Source organism: Botryllus schlosseri, chromosome 3, assembly GCF_051294905.1.
Source record: "Botryllus schlosseri isolate E-star chromosome 3, Bs_hap1, whole genome shotgun sequence".
NCBI lineage: Eukaryota > Metazoa > Chordata > Ascidiacea > Stolidobranchia > Styelidae > Botryllus > Botryllus schlosseri.
In genome coordinates this window covers 17,186,344-17,213,957 of record NC_137238.1, presented here as the reverse complement: position 1 = coordinate 17,213,957, position 27,614 = coordinate 17,186,344, and the positions used below count along the sequence as shown (strand labels likewise).

The following is a 27,614-nucleotide window of genomic DNA, read 5'->3' as shown; positions in this document are numbered from 1 at the left end:
TTTACGTACGTACGTACATTGGCCTACTGCTCGCCAACCAGTAACGGTAAGACTGCGTTTAACTATAGATTACTAGCCTACGGTAGCCGTCGGTTAGTAATCTACAGCGTAATCAAGCATAACCTAACATCCACACATAAGTTACCAGTGGCGGCTCGTGACAATATCGGGTGGTGGGGCAAGGGCTGCGAGCGACTTTTATCAACATGACGTCACAATGGCGTTTTCCAACGTAAAAAAGTAACTTTATGATGCTCACATGAATTTCCCGACAACAGTGATTTTAACGTAGGTGCCGCGAGAGGTTTGCCGGTGAGCCGTGACTTGAAGTGTGGTAACAAATGTTTTATTCATTTATTTTTTAACAAAGGATTATTTTACAAAATGTACGTGAACTAAGAATCGTCCCTATGCCACGAATCAAGTATCAGGTCATCCTTAGTAGCATGCGTTATGATTTCATGGTATAGTTATAGATTACGCAAATCGATAGACCCTAATTTTTCTAAGCCCGTCCGAAAGTGTTTCGTACACGATCCTGGTGTGTTACGACCACTGAGCTGGTGGTTACGACCAGAGATGGGCAGATTCCAAAATTTCGGGATCCGAATCTATCCGGATCCGGCTGGTGAATGTCCAGTTCGGAATCCGAAAAAATCCTGCCAGAACAATGCTAATTAATCATATCACAGCAAAAAAATCCGGCTAAAATCCGACCGTCACCCCAAATTCAAAATCCGGATCCAGTCCGGCCAGGTAAAAAAACATGGAAATCCTGCTCCGGCTCCTGAACCGGACTGTGGCCATCTCTGGTTACGACCAGGTGATAATAGGCAACCAAAACGTAGGCACCCGGCGTACGATTGGATCAATAGACTGGACAACTTCTAGACCTCTCATTTTCGCTCTAAAGACAACTGCGTAAACTACGTACGGAGCAAAGATTCAATACGATTCATGTTCGCACTTGACTTGACCTGACTCATTCCAATGACTAGAACTCGAGAGATTGCGTAAGCCTAACTGGAAAGGTCAACGAGTTCGGACACATACGCAATTGTTATCTCATAGATTGGGCCTGTCATATTGAATCCAGAACATCAATTTGAATGGTCTTTGAAGAACTAAGGACAGCAGCCTCGGAACTTCGGTCTCGGAACATCATAGGACATTTTGGCCTTGAAACTGGAGACTGTGACACAACACATACGGCTTACAGTCTTATACTAATCAATAAATACATGAATAAAAGCCGTAACTTAGTATACTGTTACAAGAAATCATCGAGAAGTAGCATACGCAATCTCATAACCCATTCCGGTATGGTACACTGTCAAAATCAATACAAACAGACGAACACCGAACTTTGAGTAAAATAGATCGAGGAATAGGCGCTGATCGAATGATCAGCTGTTAGCCGACATCGAAAATGAAATAGCTATCGCATTTGACAGGGGATTGTAAGCAAATGGTTTGAAGGCCACAATTTCACAGTGCAATGGACATTGGCGAACATAAAATTATGTGAATATTTGAATGCAAACCGAGAATCTTGGTCAGCTGTTTCATGCGATCATCGAGATATACCATTGGAAATATCATCACCGATCTCGTTATGGAACGCAGACTATAGATTAGCACAGACCGACACCGGCTATTGCGTGAGATCCGCAATGACGTAGGTAGGCTAAAGTCTCAGATCAGCGCGCATCTCTACCATACTCGACCTCGAAAACGAAATAACTGCCTCAATCATTGAGTGTCAACTTTAAGACTTGGCACCGTGTTCGATACTAAAATCCAGACATACCGTGCGAAAGCTCATGACAGATCTAGGTATGGAACATCGTTGAAATCAATAGAGACCAATAACGGCTTTTGCGTAAATTTGTTGGCGATAAATGAAGAGTCAGCTCTTACTCGACTTTGGAAACGAAATTACCACCCACATAGTTCAGTGACAAACTTAAAACTTGTTACAGCGGTCGATACTAACACTTATCGTGCCAAATGTCATGACCGATCTCGGTATTGAACATCGTCAAAATCAATGGAGACCAATACCGGCTTTTGAGTAAAATCTGTTTGCTTTACTATGTACATGATAGATCAGCACACACTGAACTTCGGAAACGGAATTACTACCATTATCTTTAAGTAGCAAGCCTGAAACTTGGAGCAGTGTTAAATACTACCTTCACGACATATCATACCAAGTTTCAAGAATTATCATGGTGCGAAACACCGTCAAAATCGACCTATACCAGCAAAGGTCGACTCAACGCATATTACGGTAACCGAGTTCAGATATAGATACGATTGTTACATCACACCTTAGGGGCGAGTAGGCATATTTGCCCCGGTGGCTCGGCCATTTTACGAATAGGAGAGAGTAAATCACCGTTTCTTTATTGTGCGCGGCTTTGAGAGAATAGATAGTGAAAGCTTGTTATGAGCGCTACCGGGGCAAGCCCCGGCTAGGCATTCACAAAGCGAAAACACAGAAGAGAATTCGATTTTCGCAGAGACTTCGCTATGTATGGGCGTTTGCAAGCGAAAGCACAAGAAGAACGCGGGTTTCGCTGTGATCTCGGTATATATTGATTGCTGTGCGTCTATAAATGGTTAAATTGTTATTGAACAGAATTTTAGGTGGGGCAATGCCCCAGTTGCCCTATAGGACGAGCCGCCACTGTAAGTTACTATTTGAAACTATAGGGAGAGTGGTGATTATTATCATGCTGCGAGGTCGTGGCGTCTGAAGTGTATTGATAACCTGATAGACAGCATATCGGGTTTTCCTACAATCACGCTACATTTTACTACGTCGAATATCTCTAGTATTTACTACATGTGGATTGGATACTTCTTACGCAATGACGAGCGATGCTAACACTTCTGACGTAATAATGAGAAGTGGCGTTGGAAAATCAAACGTTTGTGCTAGCGCTAACATCTAACATGGTATAATATCTCTTGATTGTTCATGTTCACGAATGTTCAGTTTTTGTCATAGTCCTTGTACAAATAAAAGGTAATCTTTCTTTCATAAAGAAATCGATTAGATATGTGAGGTGTTCGATTACGATTACGATTACTTTCGAATTTTTTCATATGTAATCGATTGCGCTTACACGATTGCTTGGAAATGCTGTAATCGTCGTAATCGATTACGATTACTAATCGCGATTACCCCATGTCTGGTATGAATTCAGTTTCAGTCTGACCCGAAAAAAAAAATTAAGCCAGCCAATATCTACCCCGGAACTGGTTAAATACTGCCACTACTCCTAGTATAGTCCGGCCGTATCAGAAAATGTATGAATCCGGCTGCGTTCTGGATCCGGCCAAAACAAGGCCAGCGGATATCCGGTTCATGGACTATGCCTGTCCGTTTTACTGCCTATATCGCGGTAATGGCCAACGCCGATATGTCTATTTCTATAAATCTTGCGTGTTTTTTCTTGGAGGAAGAGTACAAATATTCCAGATGTTTGGCAGCTTGCCATCGCGCACAGCGCTAAAATTTTTTGAAAAAGTTGCATAAATTAAAACAAAAATACACTTTAATTTATGCTAATTCACGAAATAATTTTGGGCCCCCTTCGAGCTCGCCCCCCCCCCCCAATTGGGGGGGGGGGGGGGGGGGGTGCGGCAGTTACGGTGCTGCCCAAGTGATAGTAATAATTATTTCAAACGCAGTCACCCATCCGTGAGGCAAGAGTCTTGTACTTGAAAAATGTACAATTGTGCATGTATTCTATACTGGAAGCCGATATGTTTACTTTGGAATAATGATATGTAGCCTAGAGCAGTGGTTCTCAGCCGTTTTCACCTCGCGGACCGGTCAAATTTCAAAAAAAAAAATAGTTGGTGGAACGGTGAACTTTCAAAAATTGAAATTAACCAAAAATGTAAAGTATGCCACCGGTTTCTTGCAAGTATATGGTGCTGGAGAGTGTCATTTTGAGGGTTTTGATCGTGCTTAATTATGTTCATAGTTATTCGTGCCGAAGGCCTCGGATTTAACCGACCACGAGAACTCGAATAATATTCTTCTTTTCGACAATATCGAGAGTAGAAGCGTTTCGGAGTCTAATCAAGCACCTTGTAGTGCTACCTTGCACATTGCCCACAACTACCATACGTATGCTACTCTGGCTAAAATGAATACAATACACCGCACGGAAACACCTGACAACAGATACCTGGCCATCCACAAAAGCAGGGCCGAAAAGCGCTTCGTCAGCCAACCCAAACACACATTGGTCTTGGGCCACCACAGGGTGATAAACAACCCCCCAGACCCCACAGTTGCATGGATGATTTCAACAGTTCTTGCGAGCACATTCATTCCACTCAATGTAGGCGACGAGTTAATGTGACCTAATCGCGCAAAGCGCGAAAATTTTCTATAATTCAGGACTGAATCGGTCGATAATATTGATAATTGCATGTTTATTGCTATAAATTTTTTATCCTTCCACGGTCCCAAACTGGTATTTATTTACTGGCGAATAATTTTTCTCTGGGGTATTGCATTTTCCGGCCGTGGGGTATACACATTGCCAGGACGGCGAGATTCGTCGCCAGCCATTTAGGCGCCTATATTGACAATTAGACATATATATGACGAAGTTTTCGGTCAACCAAGAGCAGTTCTCTTCGGCCAAGGTTTTCTCGCTGCCGGATTTTTTGCACACTTTTCTTAGTCCCATATTAGTCTAAACTTCATTATGTGTTAGTGCGTAGTGGCGCGGTGATGGCTTATTCCGGAATGCCTATTTTTATAAATCATGCGTATTTCTTGGGGAAGGACACCCAATAGTCAAGACATTTACTGACACTGAATCGCGCAATGTACGAAAAAAAAAATTGAAAAAATCTGAATAAAATATGGAAGAAATTATACTCTATAATGAATGAGTCGAAATGAATGATCGCACAAACTGCGCGAGTCATATTTCACTCGTCGCTCGCAGGTCGTCAAAGGACATGGCTTGTACTTTATTTCAATGTTATTTCTGGAAGTTCTGAATCAGTTAAAAATTCGATGCTTTATTTATTTTGTCAATGGACATGCCTTCAACATATTGTATCTTTAAATTTAGCTATAAATTTGTAATATACCTGACGGACCGGCGGTTGAGATCCACTGGCCTAGAGGGTGTATCACGATTATTAACGGTGTACAATAGGGTTGTACAAAATTTGGAAGATCTTAGAAATACTCCGTGATTGTGTCTAATTCTATAGATTATTGATAAAAATAAAACAATGAGCCTGAAAGAAGCTCACAGGAAAGCCGGTAATATTTCGATCATAGCGTTTGAAAGTAGCTGTCCAAGAATGGGCTTGCCACCGACCATAGAACGGCGAGAAGACTAGTAATCACTAGGGCCATTTTTATATGACCTTAAAAAATCAATTATATGACTTTATTTTTGGGAATATATGACTTTATATGACTTTATGCGAAAATCGTGTATTTTTACATGTAACCAACATCACTCATGGAACTGAGGGGTAAAACACGAACAACATAACAGTAATACACATCCATTTTTATTTTAAACCACTTTTGTAGTACAGTTTCATGTAGTGTGGAATGTTAGAGTCTTTAAAGTTATCATTTGGACGTAAAAATGACTTTAGTAGAGCGAGATAGTGTAATGGTTATGCGTCCGGCTTCTCGAGCGGTAGGTCGTGAGTTCGATCCCCGGCCGGGTCATACCAAAGACTCGAAAATTGGTATCCACAGCTATCCTGATAGGCGCTCAGCAATCACGGATAGCATGGAGGAGAAAAAAAACGGGGGCGCAGACTAGATGACCTCATGGGGCCGTATCGCAACTCCGTCGTCAAAGCATCTCGATGGTGCAGGCGAAAAAGAATATCATCTCTCTCTTAGTAAGGAAAATAAGCGCTCCACAGACGCTGATGTTTGTTGACAGTTCTGCAGTTTTGCATACAGCGCTGGTGAAATGTCTTGTCTTTGTAGCTCCATAATTTGTTTCACATCGTTTTTGTCCAATCGCTTCTTAATGTAATTTTTGAGCTCAAGCGGATCTTTTCCGAAATCGAGGGCATTTAGATCAGCATGAGCCTCTTTGATAGTGTACGTACAACTTTCCATTTTCAGTATCAAGTTTGAAATATTGTTGTAGTGGAGGCATATTTCTGTTAACTGACTCGTCAACTTTGGATCGTTCACTGATTCTTTGACGCTCTTTACACTAACTTCTTCAGCTTCCCATGCGTTGACTATTTCTTTCACTTGTGGAAGTCTCTGAACTTCAAATTACGTTCCACTTCAGTGCACAGAAGTAAAACAGATTGTGTAGCAACACAATGCAATGTGTGACCTCATAATGCAATGTGTGACCTCATAGGTCTGCGACTGTAATGTTACGTGGGCTAACCTTACAGTTTGCCTTCGTTCAATCAGAAATTGCCTTACTTTCTTAGTGCGTAATTGCTTCAATTGGCACTTTTTACTTAAAGTATACAACAATATGACTTTATAACTCAAATATGACCTAACCAGGAAAATATGACTTTATATGACTTTATAACTTTCTTAATATACCCCATATGGATGCGATTTTTGCGTTAAAATTGATTTCACGACTTACTGATGCATAGAAAAAAATATGACTTTAATGACTTTAAATGGCTCTAGTAATCACATAACCACGGCTCTTGATTAACTAATTGGATTTGCTTCAATGATCACGACAGCACCAGCTTGCTCATTAGGTGTTCAGCAGAGATGAGCATGGATTAGGATTAGGTTTTGAAAAAACAGGATTTGTGAAATTTTGTCGGATTTGGATTGGATTTGGATTAGACATTTTTTTCAGAACGGATTAGGATTTGGATTGGATTTTCCTTTTTTCTGGGAGATTGAAATGTCATGTGGCGAATGGCGACAAACTTTATTCAGATCAGTTAATAATGTACTTATGGTTACTAGGTTATCTTGAATCAAGTGAATCGTTGGCTGTGAAAGAAAATTTTCGAATCCCTCCATTGCATAAATTAGTTTTTTTTTCTGAATTTCCAGTTGGAATCGGATTAGGATTGGACATGGACTTGAATATGAAAAAGTTATGGATTAGGATTTGGATTTGGAAGTTCGGATTTGAATTGGATTAGGACATAGAAATTTCAAATCCGCTCATCTCTGGTGTTCAGGCAGTCTGCTATACTGGCGGGGATTCTGAAAGCGCATTGTTAGTAGGTTGGCAGATGATGATTTAACATTAATTCAGGACATGTTGAGGTACGAAATACATGATGAACAAACAAAGCTGCTTCACAAAAACTTTTACAGCTTGACTGCTTTATTGTGAAGAAAACGGCTGTAGCCTATGTGACGTGTTTTCATCGAGGGAAACCAAACGCACTTATGCAAGTGGTGAACGAATTCACCGTTTCAGAAGGGATCCATCATCAGCGAATACAAATATATAGCTTAACAATGACAGTATACTTGGTGTGATCTTATTCGGTTCAAGCTGTAGTATATAGTAGTGCGGAGCGGATCGACAAATTCTCTGGCCCGGCTCCGGCCGTATCACGAAAAAGTACTGATCCGGCTCCGGCTGAAAATGAAAAAGTCCGGCCGGAAATCCGGCCCTACACGGTACGGTAGTTCCGTGAATTTATAAATATGGCTCGTTTATTTTCGCACCGGCTTGGAGGTCAATTGCGTGTGGTTGGTTAGTAGTTATTTAGTTTAAAAAAGTCATGCTTATTCACAAAGCTTCTGGCCGTATCAGAAAAGTACTGATCCGGCTGCGATCCGGCTTCGGCCATATCCGAAAAAGTACTGATCGGGCTTCGATCCGGCCCGGCCAAAATTGAAAAAATCCGGCCCGATATCCAATCCGGCTCCGGTCCATTCTCCGCACTAGTCTGTAGGTGACGTTTTGAATGCTTTAGGGATCGGCTGAATCAGCGGGTTATGCTTGGCACTTATCAGATGCTTACAGCAAATTGAATTCACTTATAAGTGTTGTCAAAGTCCTTAATGATAACGCTGAAAAGAGATGTAAATGTACGCACAGACTATGCTGGATATGGTATGTCAAAGTCCTTATTGAGCCCGCAGAAAAGAGGCGTTAAGAAAAGCACAGACTATGCTGCATAGTATCCAGCATAGTTTGGACATCATATCAACCGGTTGGTGTTGTGGCGGTGTCGCTAAGCACACTGTGCCACTCGCCTCCCCTCCCGGACACCGAGTCGATAAACATTGTGTTAGATCATGGTCCAGTAATATCGGACACCGATTAGGCGATTAGTATATAATATAGCATGCTAAAGATTCGGTTGAACATGAACTGGGTTGAATAAATGTTCAGTAAAATGGTACCCATTCCAAAAAAAGGTTGAAGAGTACAGGCCTTACGTACACTGTAAAAAATCTGGTAGATTTACTGGGAAATCTCTGTAAATTTTACAACGAATTACCAGTCGCAGCCAATAACTGTGCGTAGCTTGTAATTTGACATTTTGATATGTAATATTACCTTAGTTTAGCAGTGAAGTCAAGTTACCAGAATTTCTTCGCAAAATTACTGACAGTTACTCGTAACTGCAGTTTACCAGGCTATTGGGAAGATTGATTAGCTTCATAATCGCTGCAGCCAATATATACGTGGATATGAATGTTACTGATATATCGTTCTCGTGGTGATTTGACTTGATTCAACTTCGTTCGCGAAACTGGGGTCTGTCGTACGGAAATTGTTGGTCCTAGTACCAATTTCAGTATACTACATAGTAGGGTACAAGAAACAACTGACAATCGTAGCTAATGTGGTTACACCATAGCCATTATTTATATTATAAGGCTATGGCTATACGGTCGTTCTCGCTGGTTACATTCGCTGTTACGGATAGGGCTGATAAGTTGGAAAATCAGTTTAGGATGCATAATATTGTTCGGGAAACTAGAAATATCAGCACCGCATGCTCAGTTGACCATTTGCTAATGGCGGACAAGGCGACCTGTACTAGGTTACAATAGGTTACCGTTACGCGTTACTGGTTTTCTGAGTTTCGTGGTAAACAGCCAACGCACAACTGTGACATCACAAGCAGCGTCTCGTTTAGTAAGTACAGTAAGTAGTGAACAACACTTGGGATAAATATCAATTTATACGAAATTAGATGGAAAAGAAAGGAACTATATGTAGTGATAAATGTTTCTGTATGAAAGAGAAATAACCTAAGTCAAACATTATAACGTGGCCAGCAAATATTATTGGTGGCATGTCAGCGGATGAATACCACTTATTTCGAAATCGTTCGAGTGTCGTATCGTTGTCTGGCCATTATTGAGATTTGAGCAAAGGGCGGAGCGAAGCTTGTGCTTGAGGAAAGTGGACACGATCGTGGAAGATTCCTAGGAACGCTGAATGGGATACGCATCGTAAAAGGTACAGTACTACATAGTATTTGTTATCGTGAATATCTGCGACTGTGCAATGTGCACACCACTTTGATTTCATGATTGAAATATTGCATTCTCCGCATTCTGTTCTATTTTGGGATATTAGTCGACCTATATAGTGACCTATGACACCACATACTCCGCCGCGAAGGAGTTGAAACTGTTGGCTTGTTTATGTCATTTTCGGGCCATAGCATAGAGATGTTTTCATCCACTGCTGGATTTGTTTGGCACTCATGTCACCTCAAATGAGGAACATTTTGCTTCAATACATTAGATAAAGTAAGTCATGAATCTCTGCTATATCATGTACAAGGCGGAGCCTTCATCACACAATGTACCAGTACCGGTACTTCAAAACATGTTACCGTGTATTTTTGTTAGCCTATTTGTCTTAATAGTCTTTATAATGTCATGTCTAGGTTAGGAAATTTGCTGTATATAGCGACTTACTCATGAATTCTTTTTAGTGGAACTGCAAGATACTAGTTACACAGAAGGACTGAGGACGAGGAAAAGAAACAATTGGAAGTTTGGCCGGTGGTGGAATTAATTCGCCTTTTCTTGCGACCACTCGTGTTACTGCATGTCTCCTAAAGAAGAATTAGACCTCCAGCAGCAATACTTTTCCATCGATTACAACTTCATCGTGATATCATGAATGAATATACAGTTTGTTCCAATGTCGTTTTGGGAGTGTGAAGAAAATTTTGCGATATTTTAGCATCGGGTTGCTTTGCGATAGGTATGGATGTACGTGAATTTACAAGCTGGTATGTAATCCTGATTTAGGTAGGTAGGTAGGCAGGTAGGCGGTCTCGGTCTCAAATGCACAGGAGAACATGTAGATTGGATATACCGGAGGGGACTGTAACATTACAGTCTGGCGTGTAAAGTGAGATTACCGGACGAGCGTAAGTTGAATTTGCATTGACTAACGGTAATGTTAGATTACCACGAAATGTCTGGCTACCGTGCTTCAAAACATTTCGCGGTAAATCGAGGTTTTTATTTTTTACAGTGTAGTCTTTCTTCTAACAATGAAGCCAAAATAAATGCTATATGCAGGGTTAGAAGCAATTCATCAACTGACGAAAACTGGAGAATACAAACTCCGAATCGATATGACGGAGATAAACGGCACTCGGATGCATGCAGAGTATAGGTTTGTCTTTGCCTCGATCTTCGCACAGTACTTCGAATGATAATGTGTCACCACGTTTGGTTTTGAGAAATAGTGTACGACAGTGTTGTGTAATTCCCGACGCCTGCTATCCAAGTCAAAATTTACAGTATGTAAAACCGGGAATAACTTTATAGAAATATATTGATATGATTCTATGTCATTGCTCTCCTTACAGTTGGAAATTATTAGGATAACACTGCATTATGGAATATTGATTTCACCATCGTTATCCACGCAACTTCATTGGTAATGATCTGTCTCCTTTTATTCATTTGATGACGCGAATATAGCACGTTTTCGGTGGGGCCCGCATCGGATAAATACCGTTTGTCTGCCGGTGGGTTTTCGGGAAACGTAGCTGATACATTCATCAGGATTCATAGCGAAAGACAATTCAGCACAAAAGATGCGGATCACGACGACTCTACGGTAAATTGCGCACAATCTCACAAAGGTGGTTGGTGGTATGCTGCGTGCCACACCTCCAATCTGAATGGTCTATATGGGACAAGAGGATATGTCGGAATAGCTTGGTACGTGGAAGCCACAAACGCGTGGATGAATATGCGTTTTACTGAGATGAAGATTGCGAAAAGGACATGATGGAACATGCTCGAACCCTTGGTATTGGCCATGGGAAAGGAATTATCCATTTTATATTCCCATCTGCCTTCCATGTTACATATTCATAGATATACCCGACATTTGTAGTTGTTTATGTGCGGAGAAAGATCACCTTGCGTAACAGAGCCTTCAGTTCTCAGTTTCGCATCGTATGAACGCGGGGATTGCTGCAAGGGAATTTTATAATATGTAAGCTTGAAGGATGTTGTTGGATTCATACCAATCCGGTTATTGAGTTGAATACTAGAAATCAATTTAAAATAAGTTGCTGATTCAAAAAAGCTGTCTCGCTTGAAGAAGATCGCTATTTAAAACTTGGATACAGTGGTTCTTGAACCTTTTCCCATGCTCTGTCGACTTTGAATTCACTCACCAGTTTTCTCACGACAAAAGCGTCTTGCTCTCATGAGTAAATCACCATTTCTATGCGAAGATGGCCAGTCCCCATTGTCTCTTATGTTAAATAAAATGACGTACGTCCCGCATCCGCAAGAAACACACATGTAGGGTAGAGTGGGGTATAACGCCTAGGCGAGGTAAGACGCCCACCATCAATATCACAGAACAAAGCGGGCATTGAATGCGTCACAGTATCGCAAATATCGCCCAATGGTCAGACAAAACTGTCACTTTGATTTCCACACCAGGCTGAAGATTTGTAGTGTTTTAAGAGATTTTATGACTTTTACACATATTCTTACCAAAAGATAGCCTTTTACAATCAAGTGAAATGTCATATTTAACGGATGCTACAGAAACTTTTCCGGTTCTATTTATGCTTTCACTACGCGTAGTTGGATTTAAGCCACAGTCCGAAGGTGAATTTAAAGAATAACCACCTGGTAACTGATCCACAAACAATGGCGACCTTGAGGCTAAAATGCCTACCCCACCCGTGGGGTAAAACGCCCCACCCCTTTAGTCCAGTAAATGTGGACTGAGTAGTCGTTTATGGGTTCAACAAGGATGCTTTATCGGAGAACACCATTCCTATCGAAATTGCTATTCAGCTGTGGGATATAGACTATCCCTCCGACGAAATAAGACATATCTCAAGAATTTCCGACTTGTGTTTTGATTTTCATAATCAGTTGGCATTTCTGGATGAAATTTGTTTTCAAAAGATCCGGTACGCCATGATGAGGCGGAGAAGCATGTATAGGGATTATATATTTATCGGTTACTGAGTGGCATGCTATATTTAGTAGGGTGTAACGGGGTAAAAGCCTGTGGAGGCGTTTTGCCCCACCCATTTAACAAAACGTCTAATTGATGGACATAGATGAATGATAATTTTACATATGATAATTGATACTTGGACTTTTCATACGATCGTGGCGAGTTGGGACGATATCTCGCGCGCAAATTCCGAAATTCAACCCGTTTCGACCAGTTTGGTGGATATTATGACGTTTCCTGCTTAGGGTAGGCGCGCTGCCCCACTCTACCCTATGCATTTATATACAAACCGTAAGCGAGTTAAATGCCGTAATGCGCATTCACGAAATAACCCTGTTGTGAAAGTTACAAATGGGCTCAGCAAAGCATATAGTCAGTTGTAAAACACCTCTACTTTTTCTGATTAATCTAGTGGCTTTTCACATTGGATTTCCTCCATAGCATGTGAAGGGAAATCGGATGCTCGATTTTCTGAGGCTCATCCAAGTACAAAGTATGAATTGAAACGGCGATATATATGTCTCCCTGGTATTTATATTGGCACAATTCATATGAGTGAGACTGCGACAAAAATCATTAGCTAATAGGCCCTTTATCATATTCCTAGAGCATATTTTTCAACTGAAACAGAATATTGCAACACCATAGCCATCCTTCGCTCTGACCAATCCTTCCGTACTAATACATGGTGCATGGACCATTTATTTGCGATGACAGATAGACAGAAGTTTATTTCCTAAAATAAGCGAAGTATTTCCGTGAAATGGTGGTCAGCGATACGACAGTTATAGGTCATAGCCACACTGGTCGCATTATATTTATCATAATATATAGTACAATATGCTATGAAGAGATGCAAAAATAACATGGTCTGCCAAATAGTGTATTTCGTTCATGGTGTTGTGTTAACAGGACCGCGTTACAAGCGAGAAGACCGTTTGTGAAAGGCAGGTTTCTTAATCGGGGCCCAGCCCACCCATTAGGGGTGAAAGCATGGTGTTCTAAATGGTGTGGGCACAGCGAGATTGAACGGCTGACTGCATTTGGTTTACGTCATACTTTCCTTTTGTCCAAATGCAATTTTACGACCATTTTGACCGCCTTGTCGAGCGCTAAATTTGATAAAACGGGTATCAATGCCGCAGTACCGATTATTAAAATAAAAATTATATTCTGCTCATGGAGCTGGAACCCCCAAAATCAACCACGATTTTTGCATTGTGATCGAGTTGAACATTGTGACGCAACAAACTGTCTGGCTATTTCTGAGCTGTATAGTCTAGTTTTGCCAGACAGTCTTGTTGCGTCAATGTTCTTAAAAAAGCTAACATTCCCAGGACTCTTCAATGCGAGTTGGTAATATTAAAGCCACCTGAAGTGACAAAAGTCCTCCGAAAATATATCGGTAGACCGAAGGAGAAATGATAGTCGGGCTACTAAATAGAATGTGTTGAGAGACAACACAGGAAACTCCGGGAAAAGGATCGGGAAGAAAATTATTTCAGCGATGAGATCGATGGCACTGGCGAAGTGATCTCTTTTCATGATGCATGGAAGACGGTTCGGCCCTCCAAAGATTTTGAAGCTCGGAAAACTTTTTGTGGATGACTGGCAACATTCTTTCCCTCAACGGCTACTGTTGAAGCCGATATTTCCCAGATTCGCTTGGCGAGAAATGAATTTAGGAGAAACTTAGCTGACCTGAGTTTGGAAGCACTGTTACAGTGCAAACGATTTAAGTCTATTCAACAGCTGTAACAATCAGCTGTTGAGCGTGTTTGTTAGGCTTTTCTTTTTTTTTGCTTATTGGCATCGATTCCGATGGATACTGCACATTTTGTGGTTTCGTTTGATATTATTATCCTATGAAATCGTTAGGTTTTTTCTTCTTCTTATTGTTTGTTGGCACTGATTATACGTGGATGCTGCACATTTTGTGGTGTCTTTTGACAAACTAGCCCAAATAAAGCGGTTTTGTGACTAATTCGAGGCTGAAACTATCTATTTAGAGGACGATGCCAAAACTGCCCAAAATAAAAATCGAAAAATGCCAAAAATAAGTTATTTTTGGCAGTTTTGGCATATGCCAAAAATAACACGGCCTGCTTATAGTCGAGTCACACAAAATGTCAATAATAGCACCATCCTGAATGTCCCTCTTTAGCTGTCCAAATTTCCTCTCCAGTGACTAATAGTAGGTCGGTAGTTGTCTTGCCGACTTGTATATTGGAAGAGAAGAAACTTATCTCCAACTGTGCTGTATCCTTGGCCTTTCGGATATGATTTGTAAGGTGCATTGGGCCACTTGAAAAGTTGTGGTGTTTCACTTTCATCGCAATTATTGCATAGAGGCAGTGTCCCATAAATCAGGATGCAATGTCTCCATACTTCACTCTTGCTGTGCTGTCTCTCAAGACGTCGACTTTCCTCATTGATCCATTATTATGAATAACGAAACTCAGACAGCACGAGCAGTTTGACAACATTCGAAGTCTTCAAATAATGCAAAGTAAACTGTACGGTACGGAGTGCACTTCGAACAGTTGATGGAGCCAGAGATGCCACTGAGATATTTTGGAAAAACCCAGATTTGGACGTTAAAAAAACCCAGAAAAACCCAGATCCGCTATTTCACTCAAATTTCTATGATATAGCTGTAAAACAGTGACTGAGAGTCATCAATGACAGTTATACGGACATAGAAGAAGTTTTATCCCTTGATATTGAAATCCCAACGGTTCATTTCTATACTATAATATGCGTTGCTCAGTCAAATGGGCAAATCCATCGAAATATGATGTTTTCCTCTCGACACATTGCTACCAGGCATTCGGTATGGGGGGTCAATAAGTAGTGTATTATATATTCGTAATGTTAGTAACAATGCTAAACCCCATCTATTGTGAGGATGATTGTAAGGTATTCTAGTGACTGCGAGCTGACCAGACAGATTGAAAATAGCTTTCGATTCATTAAACCTGGGACAAACACTTTTATCTGGGCTGTTTAGTCGAAAAAGAAACTGCCAAATCATGAAATTAAGAGTACAATTTCATTTAACAATAATCATCATCATTGGTTTATTAGCAATTTTATCAGTTCAATACACCACAAAAATGCGATACAATGAAAAGAAAGGAAGATGTCGAAGCGACTAGGAGTTGTCTATGGAATCAGACACCCACCTTGGCCTAGGCGATGTAAAGAGGAGGCATGCACACTGAATGAAAGTAAAGAAGATAGTATAGAAAAAGGAAGCGACAAGAAATAGGGCGGCATGTCATGGGAAGCGAGATCGATAGGTCAGTCGTGGTCCGGTAATCTTGAGGATGGACTGTATTCATTTAGTAGTATTAGTAGTAAATCTCCTTGACAAGATGTCAAGACCGTACCGTATGATTATGTTATGATTGTCTTCGACTTTATACCCCCATACATATTTGGCAGAGCACGAGAAAATAACAGTTTAGGACTTGTAAAACGCATGTAGTGTGAAATTATGGTACAGTGCAATCAATCATCAATCACCAATCACAATCATTAATTTAGGACTTATCCGGACCATTTAGAATTGTAATTATACAACTATTACACGTACCCTTCGACGTAGCTTTTGTCTTGGAGGTACTATTTACTGACACACAACGAATTTGTTGCAGCGCTACCGGACCGGTAGCATTCAAGTCCTAAATCAGAGTTGCCCTGTGAACATGACTTTCGGCGACCTAGTAGTCAGTATTCAATGAAGCTCTATCGCATCACACCAAGACCTCTCATTTTAATAGTAAATGGGTCTCTTTGGACTCTGCCGTTTCAATCACAGTGGAATCCGTCGACATTAGAAGATCTTACTAATCTAATAATCAATTTTGCGCCGTAAAATTGACCTGACAAACTTGATGTTGAAAAAAACCCAGATTTCAAGCACAAAAACCCAGAAACCCAGGTGATGCTCGAAAAACCCAGATCTGGGTGGAAAACCCCAGGAGTGGCATCTCTGGATCGAGCTCCGCTCACGAGAAATGACGCATCTCTAACGCACTGATCACCACTCATTGGTGTTGACATTCAAACTGTTTACATGGTCTCTCGTTTAAATCATATAGAAAGCACCATAATAACGCCAAAGATTTTTTTCACAATTCCTAAACTGAAATCAAATTTACATGAACAGACCATTCGTTGAAAAAAACTAACAGCTTTTGTTTATATGGCTCAGTGGTTCTAGATGATTGATTCCGTCAATCAAATTGGAGAAAATATAGCTGCTGAAGGAAGGGAAGTGTAAGCTGGTGTTGAATAGGTTTGGGTTTCGTTGTACCTGTATATAGGAATTCTGGATTTCATAGCCTTGTTATATGTTATTAGTTTACCTTAGTAAGGTATGCATGTATCTTGAATGATTTCAAAGGGGACGATAGGCTACTGTATAGTCGAGGCATCGTTATAATAATTATCATACATTTTATCTGTGTACATATCTTTTTATATAACTTTCTATATACTTTTCTGACTGCAGAAAGCTACTTGTATATGTTTGGATGCATATCTTATTTGATTGGTCGGGCTATAAGTGTGTGGGTACAGTAGCTGTTAACTCGACATGCCAAGCTGACGCAAAGTCCAAGTCCGCATTGGGAATACCTTCTCACAAAATGGAGGTATTACCTTGTTGAACGTCATCGGGATATATTCCGTTATGATCATGAACTGCCGGAAGACTCATGGTAGCTAAAGATTGTGCCATAGCACAAGCATCGCTGTATAGTGCTGATTGAAAGGGTATCATACAACTACTGTGGTAGCAGGGCTTTGGAGCAGCCGTAAATTTAAACTGCTCCAGCTCCGGCTCCGGAGCTCTCTTCTATCATACATTAGCTCCGGCTCCAGCTCCGGAGCCGCATTATTACCATTGCTCCGGCTCCAGCTCCGGCTCCGGCTCTGAAATTATCGAATGGTCCTGTCTATATCAGGAGTGGCCAACCCGCGGGCCAAATGTGGCCCGCGAGAGGGTTTTGCGTGGCCCGCGAGGTAATTTCCTATTATATTATCGAAAATGAATCGCTCAGATTGTGAACTTGCAATGCCAACCAAAAATTACAATTCTGGCTGCGATATTTGGGATGTTGATGACTAAAATATCAGTTCCGACACATTGGCAGATCCAGGATCCAGTCACATTTTCAGTAAATCGTCGTATATTACAATGAACTAAAATAGTAGCGAAATTTTTCTTCACGCTTCGCGTGTTTAATTGTCATACGATTTCTTGGTTGGTAGCCTACCCCCTACTGAAAATGAAAAAAACGCCTAATTTACCCGATTGAGTCTAACTGTATTCGCAATTACGGGAGAAAGTCTTTTCGCGTTTGCGCTCGCATAAAAATCGTCGACGGTGAAATGTAGGCACAAAATGATTGTCGCATATTATCGGAGACCTTCGATATCGATGTGTCCAGACGCCGAATAGTCGTGTCCTTGCAAATTGAGCCTAGCGGGTGGTATACAATAGACCCGCAATACTCACCTAGCTTATATATAAACTTAGAAAATCTTACCCGCTTGGCGCGGCTAGTTGTCCGCGTACTCCGTCGTCAATTGCATGTGCCCCTTTAGCCGAAGAGGTTGGCCACTCCTGGTCTGTATAGATTACTAATCTACCCATGGGTTAGTTATCTATAGTAATTAGAGCAGTGCTCTTAACCTTTTTCGACGTGGTACACCGTTTTAACGTTTGCTCAAAAGTCGTACACCCCTGTTCATTAGGGGTCTTCAAAAATGACTTTCTCCCTCAAATCGTACTGGCTACTTGATAAAATTGTTATGTTACCAACCTTAAGCCTACACACCAAATTTGGTTCAATTCCACCCAGTAGCCGCATGGCTACGGAAGAAGAAAGTTTATATTTATAATATAAAAATGAATAACGAAAAATGTGAAATTTTTCCGTTCACCCCATGAAAGTATTAGGTTGTCTATAAAAATGATGTTCTTCAAATTTGGTTCAATTCCAACCAGTAGAAGCGGAGTTATTGCCGTCAAAAAATTTGGATTTGAATATAATAGTATTTGGTCACAGAGTCTATTCGCAGCCAGTTAGGCCGCCCGCCACGCAAATTGGAATTTATTTCGTGTCAGCCCCAAAACAGCATGACATTACGAACGATAATCAACCTAAATGTAACAGTATTGGGTAGAGAGTATAGGTGAAGCTACTGCTGCAGAAGTGGTAATTCAGATCAGCGATGATAGCACGCGCACCAGCCTACTGCGTATCAGGCCTGCCCCACACCACACATAGTCGATAGTAGCACATGGGCTGCAAGAGATGTCAGTAACGTCAGATCGTATGCCGCTATACACAGTCTATTGTCGCTAATTTGCATCACTAATAACAAAATACTAAATTGCAAATGTATGGCAAAATATTGGACATAAAATTTTAAAACAAAAGGGTTTCGATTTCAACATGGAAGCTGTTTCGATCCTGGCTGGCTACGTCACTTCATTTATGTGCATTGCGGTATTTATTAACGTCGGGTAGGAAGTACCGATTCAAAAAGTCTGAGCTATCGCGGCGGTTTCCTCGAAAATCACTAAAAGACAAATGACTAGCTTCGGGTTGCCATACGTCCGGAATTTCCCGGACATGTCCGGAATTTCACTGTTTTTACTGCGTCCGGGAGGAATTTCCAAAATATGCCCAAATGTCCGGATTGAAAAACGCTCATAATTTTTTCGTAAATGAACATAGACAAGATTGTTTTTGGGAGCCGATTTATGAAATTTTTCTTCGCGCTGCGCGCGATTTAGTATCACATGTCTTCGTTTGGATGTCGGGATTATCACCCTCTCAAAAACTGCTATAAAAAATATAAAATAGCAATTATTTACAGAAATAAGTCTAATTGTAATCGCAATTACAAGGTAACGGTATATTCATAGGGTCGGTTGAGGCCGTTTGGATGCTTTATTCAAAGATAGTTTGCCTTTATTCTGGGGTTTACGAAGAGGTTGAACGTAATCAGCTTCCAAAATAGGCTGTGAGTATAATCTGGGCAAATTTGCCGACCATTAATTTGTAATCAGCTGGGCAACGCCAAGTTGGAAATGGAGTCGCGACCATAAAAGGTTGGAAACCACCGGATGTGCAGTGTTTATGTAGCTCAGTGGTACAGGCTGATAAATGATCTTATCGGTGTGACATGATCATGACATACAATTGCGCTACTTGTATTTTCGAAGTCATCATCCTCCACCAGCTCGACCGCTAACTCATCATCTGGGCGGAGAGAGGATCAAAATTATATAATATTATATGTTAGAACCAATATTATTGACATAATTCCACAATACGCGAGGGAGATAGCGTAGTGGTGACGATTAGGGCCCACTAACCGGGCCGAAAAGAACTGTGACGTCGTGCACTTTTGGCCTGTCTGTTCATTACAACGCATCTTGTGTCTTATCGCATTGTAGGCTACCTTGTGTGTCTTGTGTTCAGATAAAAAAATATCCCAACGATAAATTATTATCATTATCTATATTGCCTATCGGTTGTCGAAGAGGACTCTTCTGTAATTCATTCGAATCATTTACGACCAGACGCATATAGTAAAAAGCCCCCAGAAGTTGCATCGATTACCGTACGGTGGGCCGATCAGTGTTTATTTGTGCGGGAGTGAGGCGAAAAAATGTGGCTTATGCCGTGGTTACAACTTACAACACATACTTCTGAACCGAATCGTGACCACCTCTAGACGATACACAAAGCGTTGCTTGTGTGACGTCATATTGACTGAAATGTGCTCATAACTCATTTATAATCCACTAGTGGGCGCTAAAGAGCGCCCGGAATTTGGGTCACAAAAATATGGTAACCCTAGACTAGCTGAACACATGTTTGTTAACTGCATACTTTCCAAAACCAAACGGAACCATTGGTCTATTCCCGACGGCTAAATGAATAGGAGAAATATTTGCTTATGACATCACAATCAAGCGGTATACAGTATTACACTTGAGGTAACATCGTACCATATTGCTCATTAACCTGTGCGTCAACCTGTACTGACCCATAAACCTGTCTTTGTGATAGCTAGCCATCGGCTCATTGTAATTCGGATCTTGTACACCCCTGTACACCCCATCCGAGTGGTACACCCTTTGCAAATTCCGGTACACTCTAGGGTGTGGGACAACCCCGGTTGAAGAGCACTGATCTAGAGTCTCTCAGCCGTCAGTAACATCCGATGTAGCAACGAAGACATATAGGTGCCGCCGTGTCGGCTTGTGACTTCATACTGAATACTTGTCAATTGTCGACAACATCATAGTTGCAGTAGAACGCACTTTGCTATATGCCATTGCTGTGCACAGCATTAAAATTCAGGCCTGCTGTTCAATTATGATAAATCAGCAGATGTGGTGGTTGCATATATATTGGCATCTTATGATAGGTCGGAGCCAGAGCTACTCCTCAAACAACGAGCTCCAGCTCCGGCTCCGGCTCCGGCTGAATTTTATGTAGAGCTCCGGCTCCGGTTCCAGCTCCGGTGAAAATGCACGGCTCCGGCTCCGGGCTCCGGCTCCGGCTCCGGGCTCCGGCTCCGGCTCCAAAGCCCTGTGTGGTAGTATGAAAATCAGTCATGCAACAAAGTACGCAAAGAGGGATTTGTCTTATATTTATATACAGAAGACTGCCACAACAACTACTTTGAGGATTCTGGAGATTGTATGCCCTATTGTGACATTCGTCAGCTATGGGTTCAAAAACTACATGTCAAGGTGGAAAGCAAATGCAGTTCTGTGACTGATGTTGAAACAAAACCTTCAATTTTGTGAACTTCAGAAACTGCTCTGCGAGAATACTGTACTGATGATAACTATGTCAGGAGAGCTCATGTCTAATCATACCATCTTTTATCAGTTCACATATTATATATCGTTAGACTGGCAAGTACGGTATACTTCATGTATTTTAGCAAATAAATGTGATAAGGTGGCTGACCTTATAGTATTGTCTACTCTTGAATGGTAGTGGCGATAGTTTATTTGTATTTTCTAGGACTCTTGACAGACATATCGCAAGGTGTCAGCTGTCTGTATTTGGTTAACTATTGAATCGATGACTTCTTTCTATGGGCCTGTAATCAAATCTCACATCTGGTTATGACTATCCGGAAATATCCGTATCAAAAGTAACAGCTATCCGACAATATCCGGAAAAAAGTCTGCGATAATATCCGAATCCTATCCGACTGCCAAAAAATTGTCTAATATCCGGTCCGAATGCTATCCGAGTCCGTCCGATGCTCATCACTGGTTGGAGCAGATATTTCGTCAAAGGATCTATATTTACCCTAGATTTTCAATTGTTGATGTCAAACCACTATGACGTCACAATTGAATATTCGTGACGCCATGGCTTAAAAACATGTTTTCAACGAGGGTCTTGTTTTAAACATGTTTGTTTTAAATTGATTTTTGTTTTCAATGTAACCCTAGAAATAGGCATATGAAAACACATTATCTTCATTGTGATGGATAATTGACATTATTTATTGTGATAGCAATGCATATATGAACAGAATGTAGGCTACATATTTGAACTTCATACATATCTCATCCTGTTACGACGTCATAATGAGTTATAATCGCCACGACTCGAAGGGTAATACCCGGTTCAGAAGCGAATTACTCTGGTAATCGAGTTTGCCCCTGCCCAATTTACAAGTAAACAAAAAGTTTGTTATAATTATTAATATTGGTAAAAGCAAAATAAGATGTATAATGACGCTTTTCAAATTATAGTTTTTTTGCGTCACATACTTTAGTAACCGCACAAGCTTCTATTTTTACGTGTAATTACAGCCATCGTAATAGTTTGAAAGAATTAGGCCTATACGTAGCGCCAAGTTTTACCGTAGTTTTACTTCTAAATACGAATGGTAAAGCCAAAATAATTGGTATGCAGGGTTGGAAGCAATTCATCAACTGACGAAAACTGGCGAATACAAACTTCGAATCGATATGATTGAGATGAACGGCACAAGGATGCTCGCGGAGTATAGGTTTGTATTCGGGTCGATATTCGCAAAGTGACCTCTGAATTTTGAGAAAATATACAGTGTCGTAGCATTGTCTTCTGGACGCCTGCTATATCCAATTTAAAATATACTCTGAAGTAAAATCACGATTACAACCTCATGTAAAAACCATTGATATTTCATTTTCAACATTCCATCTCCTTCATCTCCTTGGCCATCTATATATGATCACCGCATGAACTCTACATTGACCCAGCAATCCAATGAATATATGGGCCCAAACATTTAAAATAGTGCACCTGATAATACCAAAGAACTGCCTCAGAATGAATTTAAAATCCAGTACCTGATTGCCGTTTTTCAAAGTACAATAGGAGCTGAGAGTCTGTGCCTGATGATTGATATATTACGTCTCTGTTTATCGATTCCATGTATTGCTTTAACTAAAATGTTGCCATATGAGTGCTGTTTATTATTTCTTCTCATGTCCTACAATTGCTCACTGCTATATTATTTTAGGTTAATGCACTATTACTTCACTGTCATGGAGGTGACGAGTAACAGGTGTTGAAATATCTGTCTGCAGTAGGAAATTATAGAATCAACACTTCATTCGGAATTATTCATTTCTCAATTACACTTCGCGCAAATAAATTTGAAATGCGCTTTGTCGTTTTATCCATTTGACGATATAAATTCAATTCATGCATTAAAATGTTGCAATCCCATATCCAGTGCGTTTTCGGTGGCGCCAGCATCCGATAATTACCGTCTGTCCGTAAGCGGATTTACTGGGAACGTAGTGGATACAGTTATGCGGGTTCATGATGGAAAACAATTCAGCACAAAAGATGCGGATCACGATGACCATGCGTCCAATTGCGCGCAAAATTACCGCGGTGGATGGTGGTATGCTGCGTGCCACAAGTCCAATCTGAATGGGCGGTATGGGCAAAGAGGGACTGTTGGATTGGCTTGGTACGTCTGAGACGTACCCACGTGGGTGAATATGCGCTTCACTGAGATGAAGATTGCAAAGCGGAGTTGATATACCATGCTCGACCGTTCGTTATCTGCCATGGGATGAGACGGATCACGTTTATATTCGCATCTATGTTTCATGTATTTCAACGACATTTGTTGTTGTTTATGTGTCAGTATGCCGATAAAGCTTGCCTTGCGAAACAGCGTTGTCAACTCTCAATTTCACAGCGTCAGAATAGGGAATAGCTGCAGCGGTCTTATTCTATTTGTGGGCCGCCTGTCGGCTGTTGTCGGATAGGACCCACGCTTTGATGGGAAACGAGAGCACAGTTTATGATTAGTTTCCGAACGCCATAAACCTACTGACTGTTTGATATAGCTCAGTGGTTCTTTACCTTCCTTCTGATTCGTACCAATTTGAAGTTAATCCCCAATTCACGCACCCCTATAGAACATCGGTTCGCGGATCGGTGGCGGTCCATGGCAATTTTTCTGCCGGTCCGCGAACTATATTAGAGTTGTACATCTCAATTCCGAAATGTAAGAAGCTGGGCGCTTGTCCATTATTTAGAGAGATAAAACATCAGACTTTAAATTGACTGAGATGTTTGGAAAGTATTGTGAATTTCTTTTATGAATGCGATTGAAACCCGGTTCTGTTAAACGACTTTTATTTTTGTGGAGTAGCCTATTCATATGGAATTGCATTGCTACTTGCACTGCTTCCTCAAGTGGATAAGCTTAAGCTTTATGATTCTTCAACATCTATAATCTAACGGTTTTTAAAGCAAAACTACCGTCTTTGTGCTCTTTGAAGTTTGCAAAGTAGATAATGAGCTTATATCAATATTAATAGTGAAATTGTCATTATAATCGAACGAAACAACTCCTGTATAATAAGAACTGAATACTTCCGGAAAAATGTACCTATTCGTATTGTCATCAGTAATTGTGCGTTAATTGCGATGGTTCATCTTTGAATTCGAATGTAGGCTACTCACTTCCGATGGGCTTCTAAAAGGATGCGACGCTTCGACCAAATATACTTTTCAAAACTACTCACCTGAGTACTTTCGAAGCGAGGAAGATGGGAGGAACTACTACATTTCGAGATCGCTGTGCGAACATATTTGTCGGTCCTGGCTTAGTCCTATATCCAGATGTTTTCAGTAACGAACCAGAGCTGTGGAGTCGTTTTTTTTACCGCCGACTCCAACTCCGACTCCGACTACAGGCGCATTCAAAATCCAGCCCGACTCCTATTATTTTCTTCACAGAGCTCCGATTCCGACTCCAACTCCGACATTCCTGTAAATCTACTTCAGTATAAATCTATTACATTTTCTAAACATATTTGGTTCGCAGAAATTATGAAAACTATAGTTATAGAAAGAAATTAAGTTTGTGATTGTTAGAAAAGGTAATAGCCTGATAACTTCTGTAACTGCAACGGTACTTTTTAGTAACATTTGGTTCAATTATAAGTACATGGAGTTGGAGTATGAGTCATAATATTTTCATCAAATCCAACCCCGACTCCAGCCAGTATGCGTGCTTCCTCAACTTTGACTCCGACTTCAAGGAGTGCTATACAAATGTTCTGTGACTCCGACTCCCACAAGACAAACTTAAACGAAACTACGACTCCACAGCCCTGTAAGGAAGTACTGCCATTTTTCCGAACACAAAAGTAGGTTCTACCTTGTATCCCGGTAATTTAAAATATAATCGAAAATGACGCTATATACTTGTATAGTGTCGTTGGTGATTTTATGTCACTTGCGAAGATGCGACCAGCACTACTTACTTACTTCAAAACTTTCCAGATCTTTATCTTCTAATTCTACCTGAAGTAAAGTAAGTAGTAGATTTGGGACGAGCTTGTATCACCTATATGATCGAAAGTGTCGCGGAAACAGGGCGACAGAGCTCTCGTAACACGGTTCCGGATATATTCGCGAAAACTGCATCTATTTGAAATGTGCTTTGTCATTTTGCGTTAGTCGCGAAGATGATCCCGACCATTCCGAAAGTTGCCGTTTGCGATGTACCCCTAAAAGTTTGCGATCCATCGATCAAATCGACTTTTCCAAACTTCTTACATGATTACTGTTTGATCGTCGCTGCCCTGACAGCACTATCAATTTCAATCGAGACTTTGTAGACTGTTCCCACCTGGCACTGGCAGCTGCTGCGTATTCGATTCATAGGTATCATCCTGATCATCCTGATAATCTTGATTTGTGTAATCTGATGATTGATATCCATTCGATTTCCGGATCACGAGAAAATGTAACATATAAACGTAATCTGTTACTTTCCCTCAGTATGACGTCGCCTGATTAGGTCAGCCGATAGCAGCAGTTACATCAGCGGTAAATATTTCCGTGATGAGTTAATGCTTTCTAATCACGTAATCTTGTCATGACACCGACTTCGTCTCGGAATATACTTGACAACAGCCGTAAACGTAGAAAAAAGTGAGAAGTCTCGACTACTTCCGTAACAAGCGCACGCGAATATATAAGCAGGCAGATCATCTTCCTGCTATCAATGCAGATGTGAAGGTAGCTCTGTGATGACTTTTTGTTCGGAGTTGCCGGTACGAAATGTATTACGCTAAAAGATATTTGGTAGAGTATCAGTCCACCCAACCTTTCTATGCAGTTGAGTCATGTCTGATACAGAAATACGAGTACTAGCGCACTGTGCCTCCCTTTCATTATTAAGATAATCTCTGATTCAACGCTTATGCGCTTGTTTCATAACACTAGACAACAACAAAAATAATTTCATCATGGTTGGTGAGAACGATTTTAGGGTAAATCGGTTGCGCCGAGCTCGAAAATGGCATTGGTTTTTGCGGATTGGCTCTATTTTTTAGGATATCATCGAATTTGGTCATTTTTTAAAAAAAATTCATTATATTTGAACTAGGTTACATTTTATTCTAACAGCCTATATTAAATGTTTTAGTAGGTCCGTCTGTACTGAAACTACGAGAATGTGAGAAATGTTAAACACAATTAGATCGGCGGAACGAAACTGTGCTGCATAAATCCATTCTTTTCCACATATCGAAAACAAAAATACCCCATTTTTTCGTATTTTCATAGGATTCTCCTAATATATTGTAATTTATGGCAATAAGCTTCCTATACCGATCAATGTGATTGAAGTGAAGAGCAAATAGCAGTAACTTGGTAATAACAAACCAAGTATGCCCGAACCTACAAAAAGACGACAATTTGTAAACACAGCCGAAATAAACAAGCAAGCAATATTTTTGTTTACCAATGAGTATTCAATTCTTCTCGTAGAAATAAATCAATATCGGGATGTGCATTAGTTGAGGTTCTTAGATGCAATTCATGTTATTAGCTCAAATTAGCTTGAAGTCATCTTCAGGAAAGTCCTCTTGTACGATTTCGATGGGGACAGATTCGAAATAGGCAGCTGGCAGTAATCAGCCATAATGTAAGCATCCCAACTATCTTGATATGTCTTTTCCATTTATTTGATTTATAGGAACAACCTCCCACCTCGTTCCTCAATCATATTTCCCGGGTTTTTGGGGAAGCTATGATACTGAACTTTTATGCTCATGCTTATCCCTAATCGAAGACCGTTCGTGAATTTTCATTATCCACGTTATCCCCATCGTTTCTTTTCTGTCGTTTCAACGCAAATCAAGACATTCGTTGTTCAGCTGATCTCGGCTAAAGGCGCTGCTTTACTCCGTATTCGTAATAATGTTTAGGATTCAGTGTTATTGAATTTTCTACAGCATATACTATTGGCATCTACATCTTCCACTACATCCTGTATCGTAGCATCATTCGAATTCAGATCTGGCAGGGAGGTAAAGCTACAACTGGAATTTCAGGGCAGTGGGTGATTGGCTGTAAAGCAGAGTCAATGTTGAGGAAGTGCCAAGCTTACATCCCATTCATGTAAAAATATCAATCACCATGGTGGCTCTTTGGCTCGCACAAAACTACAGCGATTACAAATTGCATCATTTAGACCAGAGGTCTCAAACTCAAATGTGCTCGCGGGCGAAATTCCTAGTTTTTGATGGCGCCGCGGGCCGCAGCCCCAACACCATAGGGGTATTCAATTCAGTGT

General features: G+C 40.7%; 1 protein-coding gene across 2 annotated transcripts in view; it reads left to right on the top strand.

Moving 5' to 3' along the window:
- LOC145434995 (microfibril-associated glycoprotein 4-like) overlaps window positions 1-23,687 on the top strand; it is a 180,765-nt gene extending 157,078 nt beyond the window's left edge. The window contains exons 4-5 of one of the 2 annotated variants that reach the window (XM_080312246.1): window positions 22,430-22,526; window positions 23,238-23,687. In XM_080312246.1, the coding sequence (XP_080168372.1) occupies window positions 22,430-22,526; window positions 23,238-23,490 (350 nt within the window). In that variant the 3' untranslated portion in view covers window positions 23,491-23,687. Of the gene's footprint in view, window positions 1-10,939; window positions 11,399-22,429; window positions 22,527-23,237 lie in introns of those variants that run through there. The other variant, XM_080312244.1, reaches the window with a different exon arrangement.
- Window positions 23,688-27,614: the final 3,927 nt, after the last annotated feature.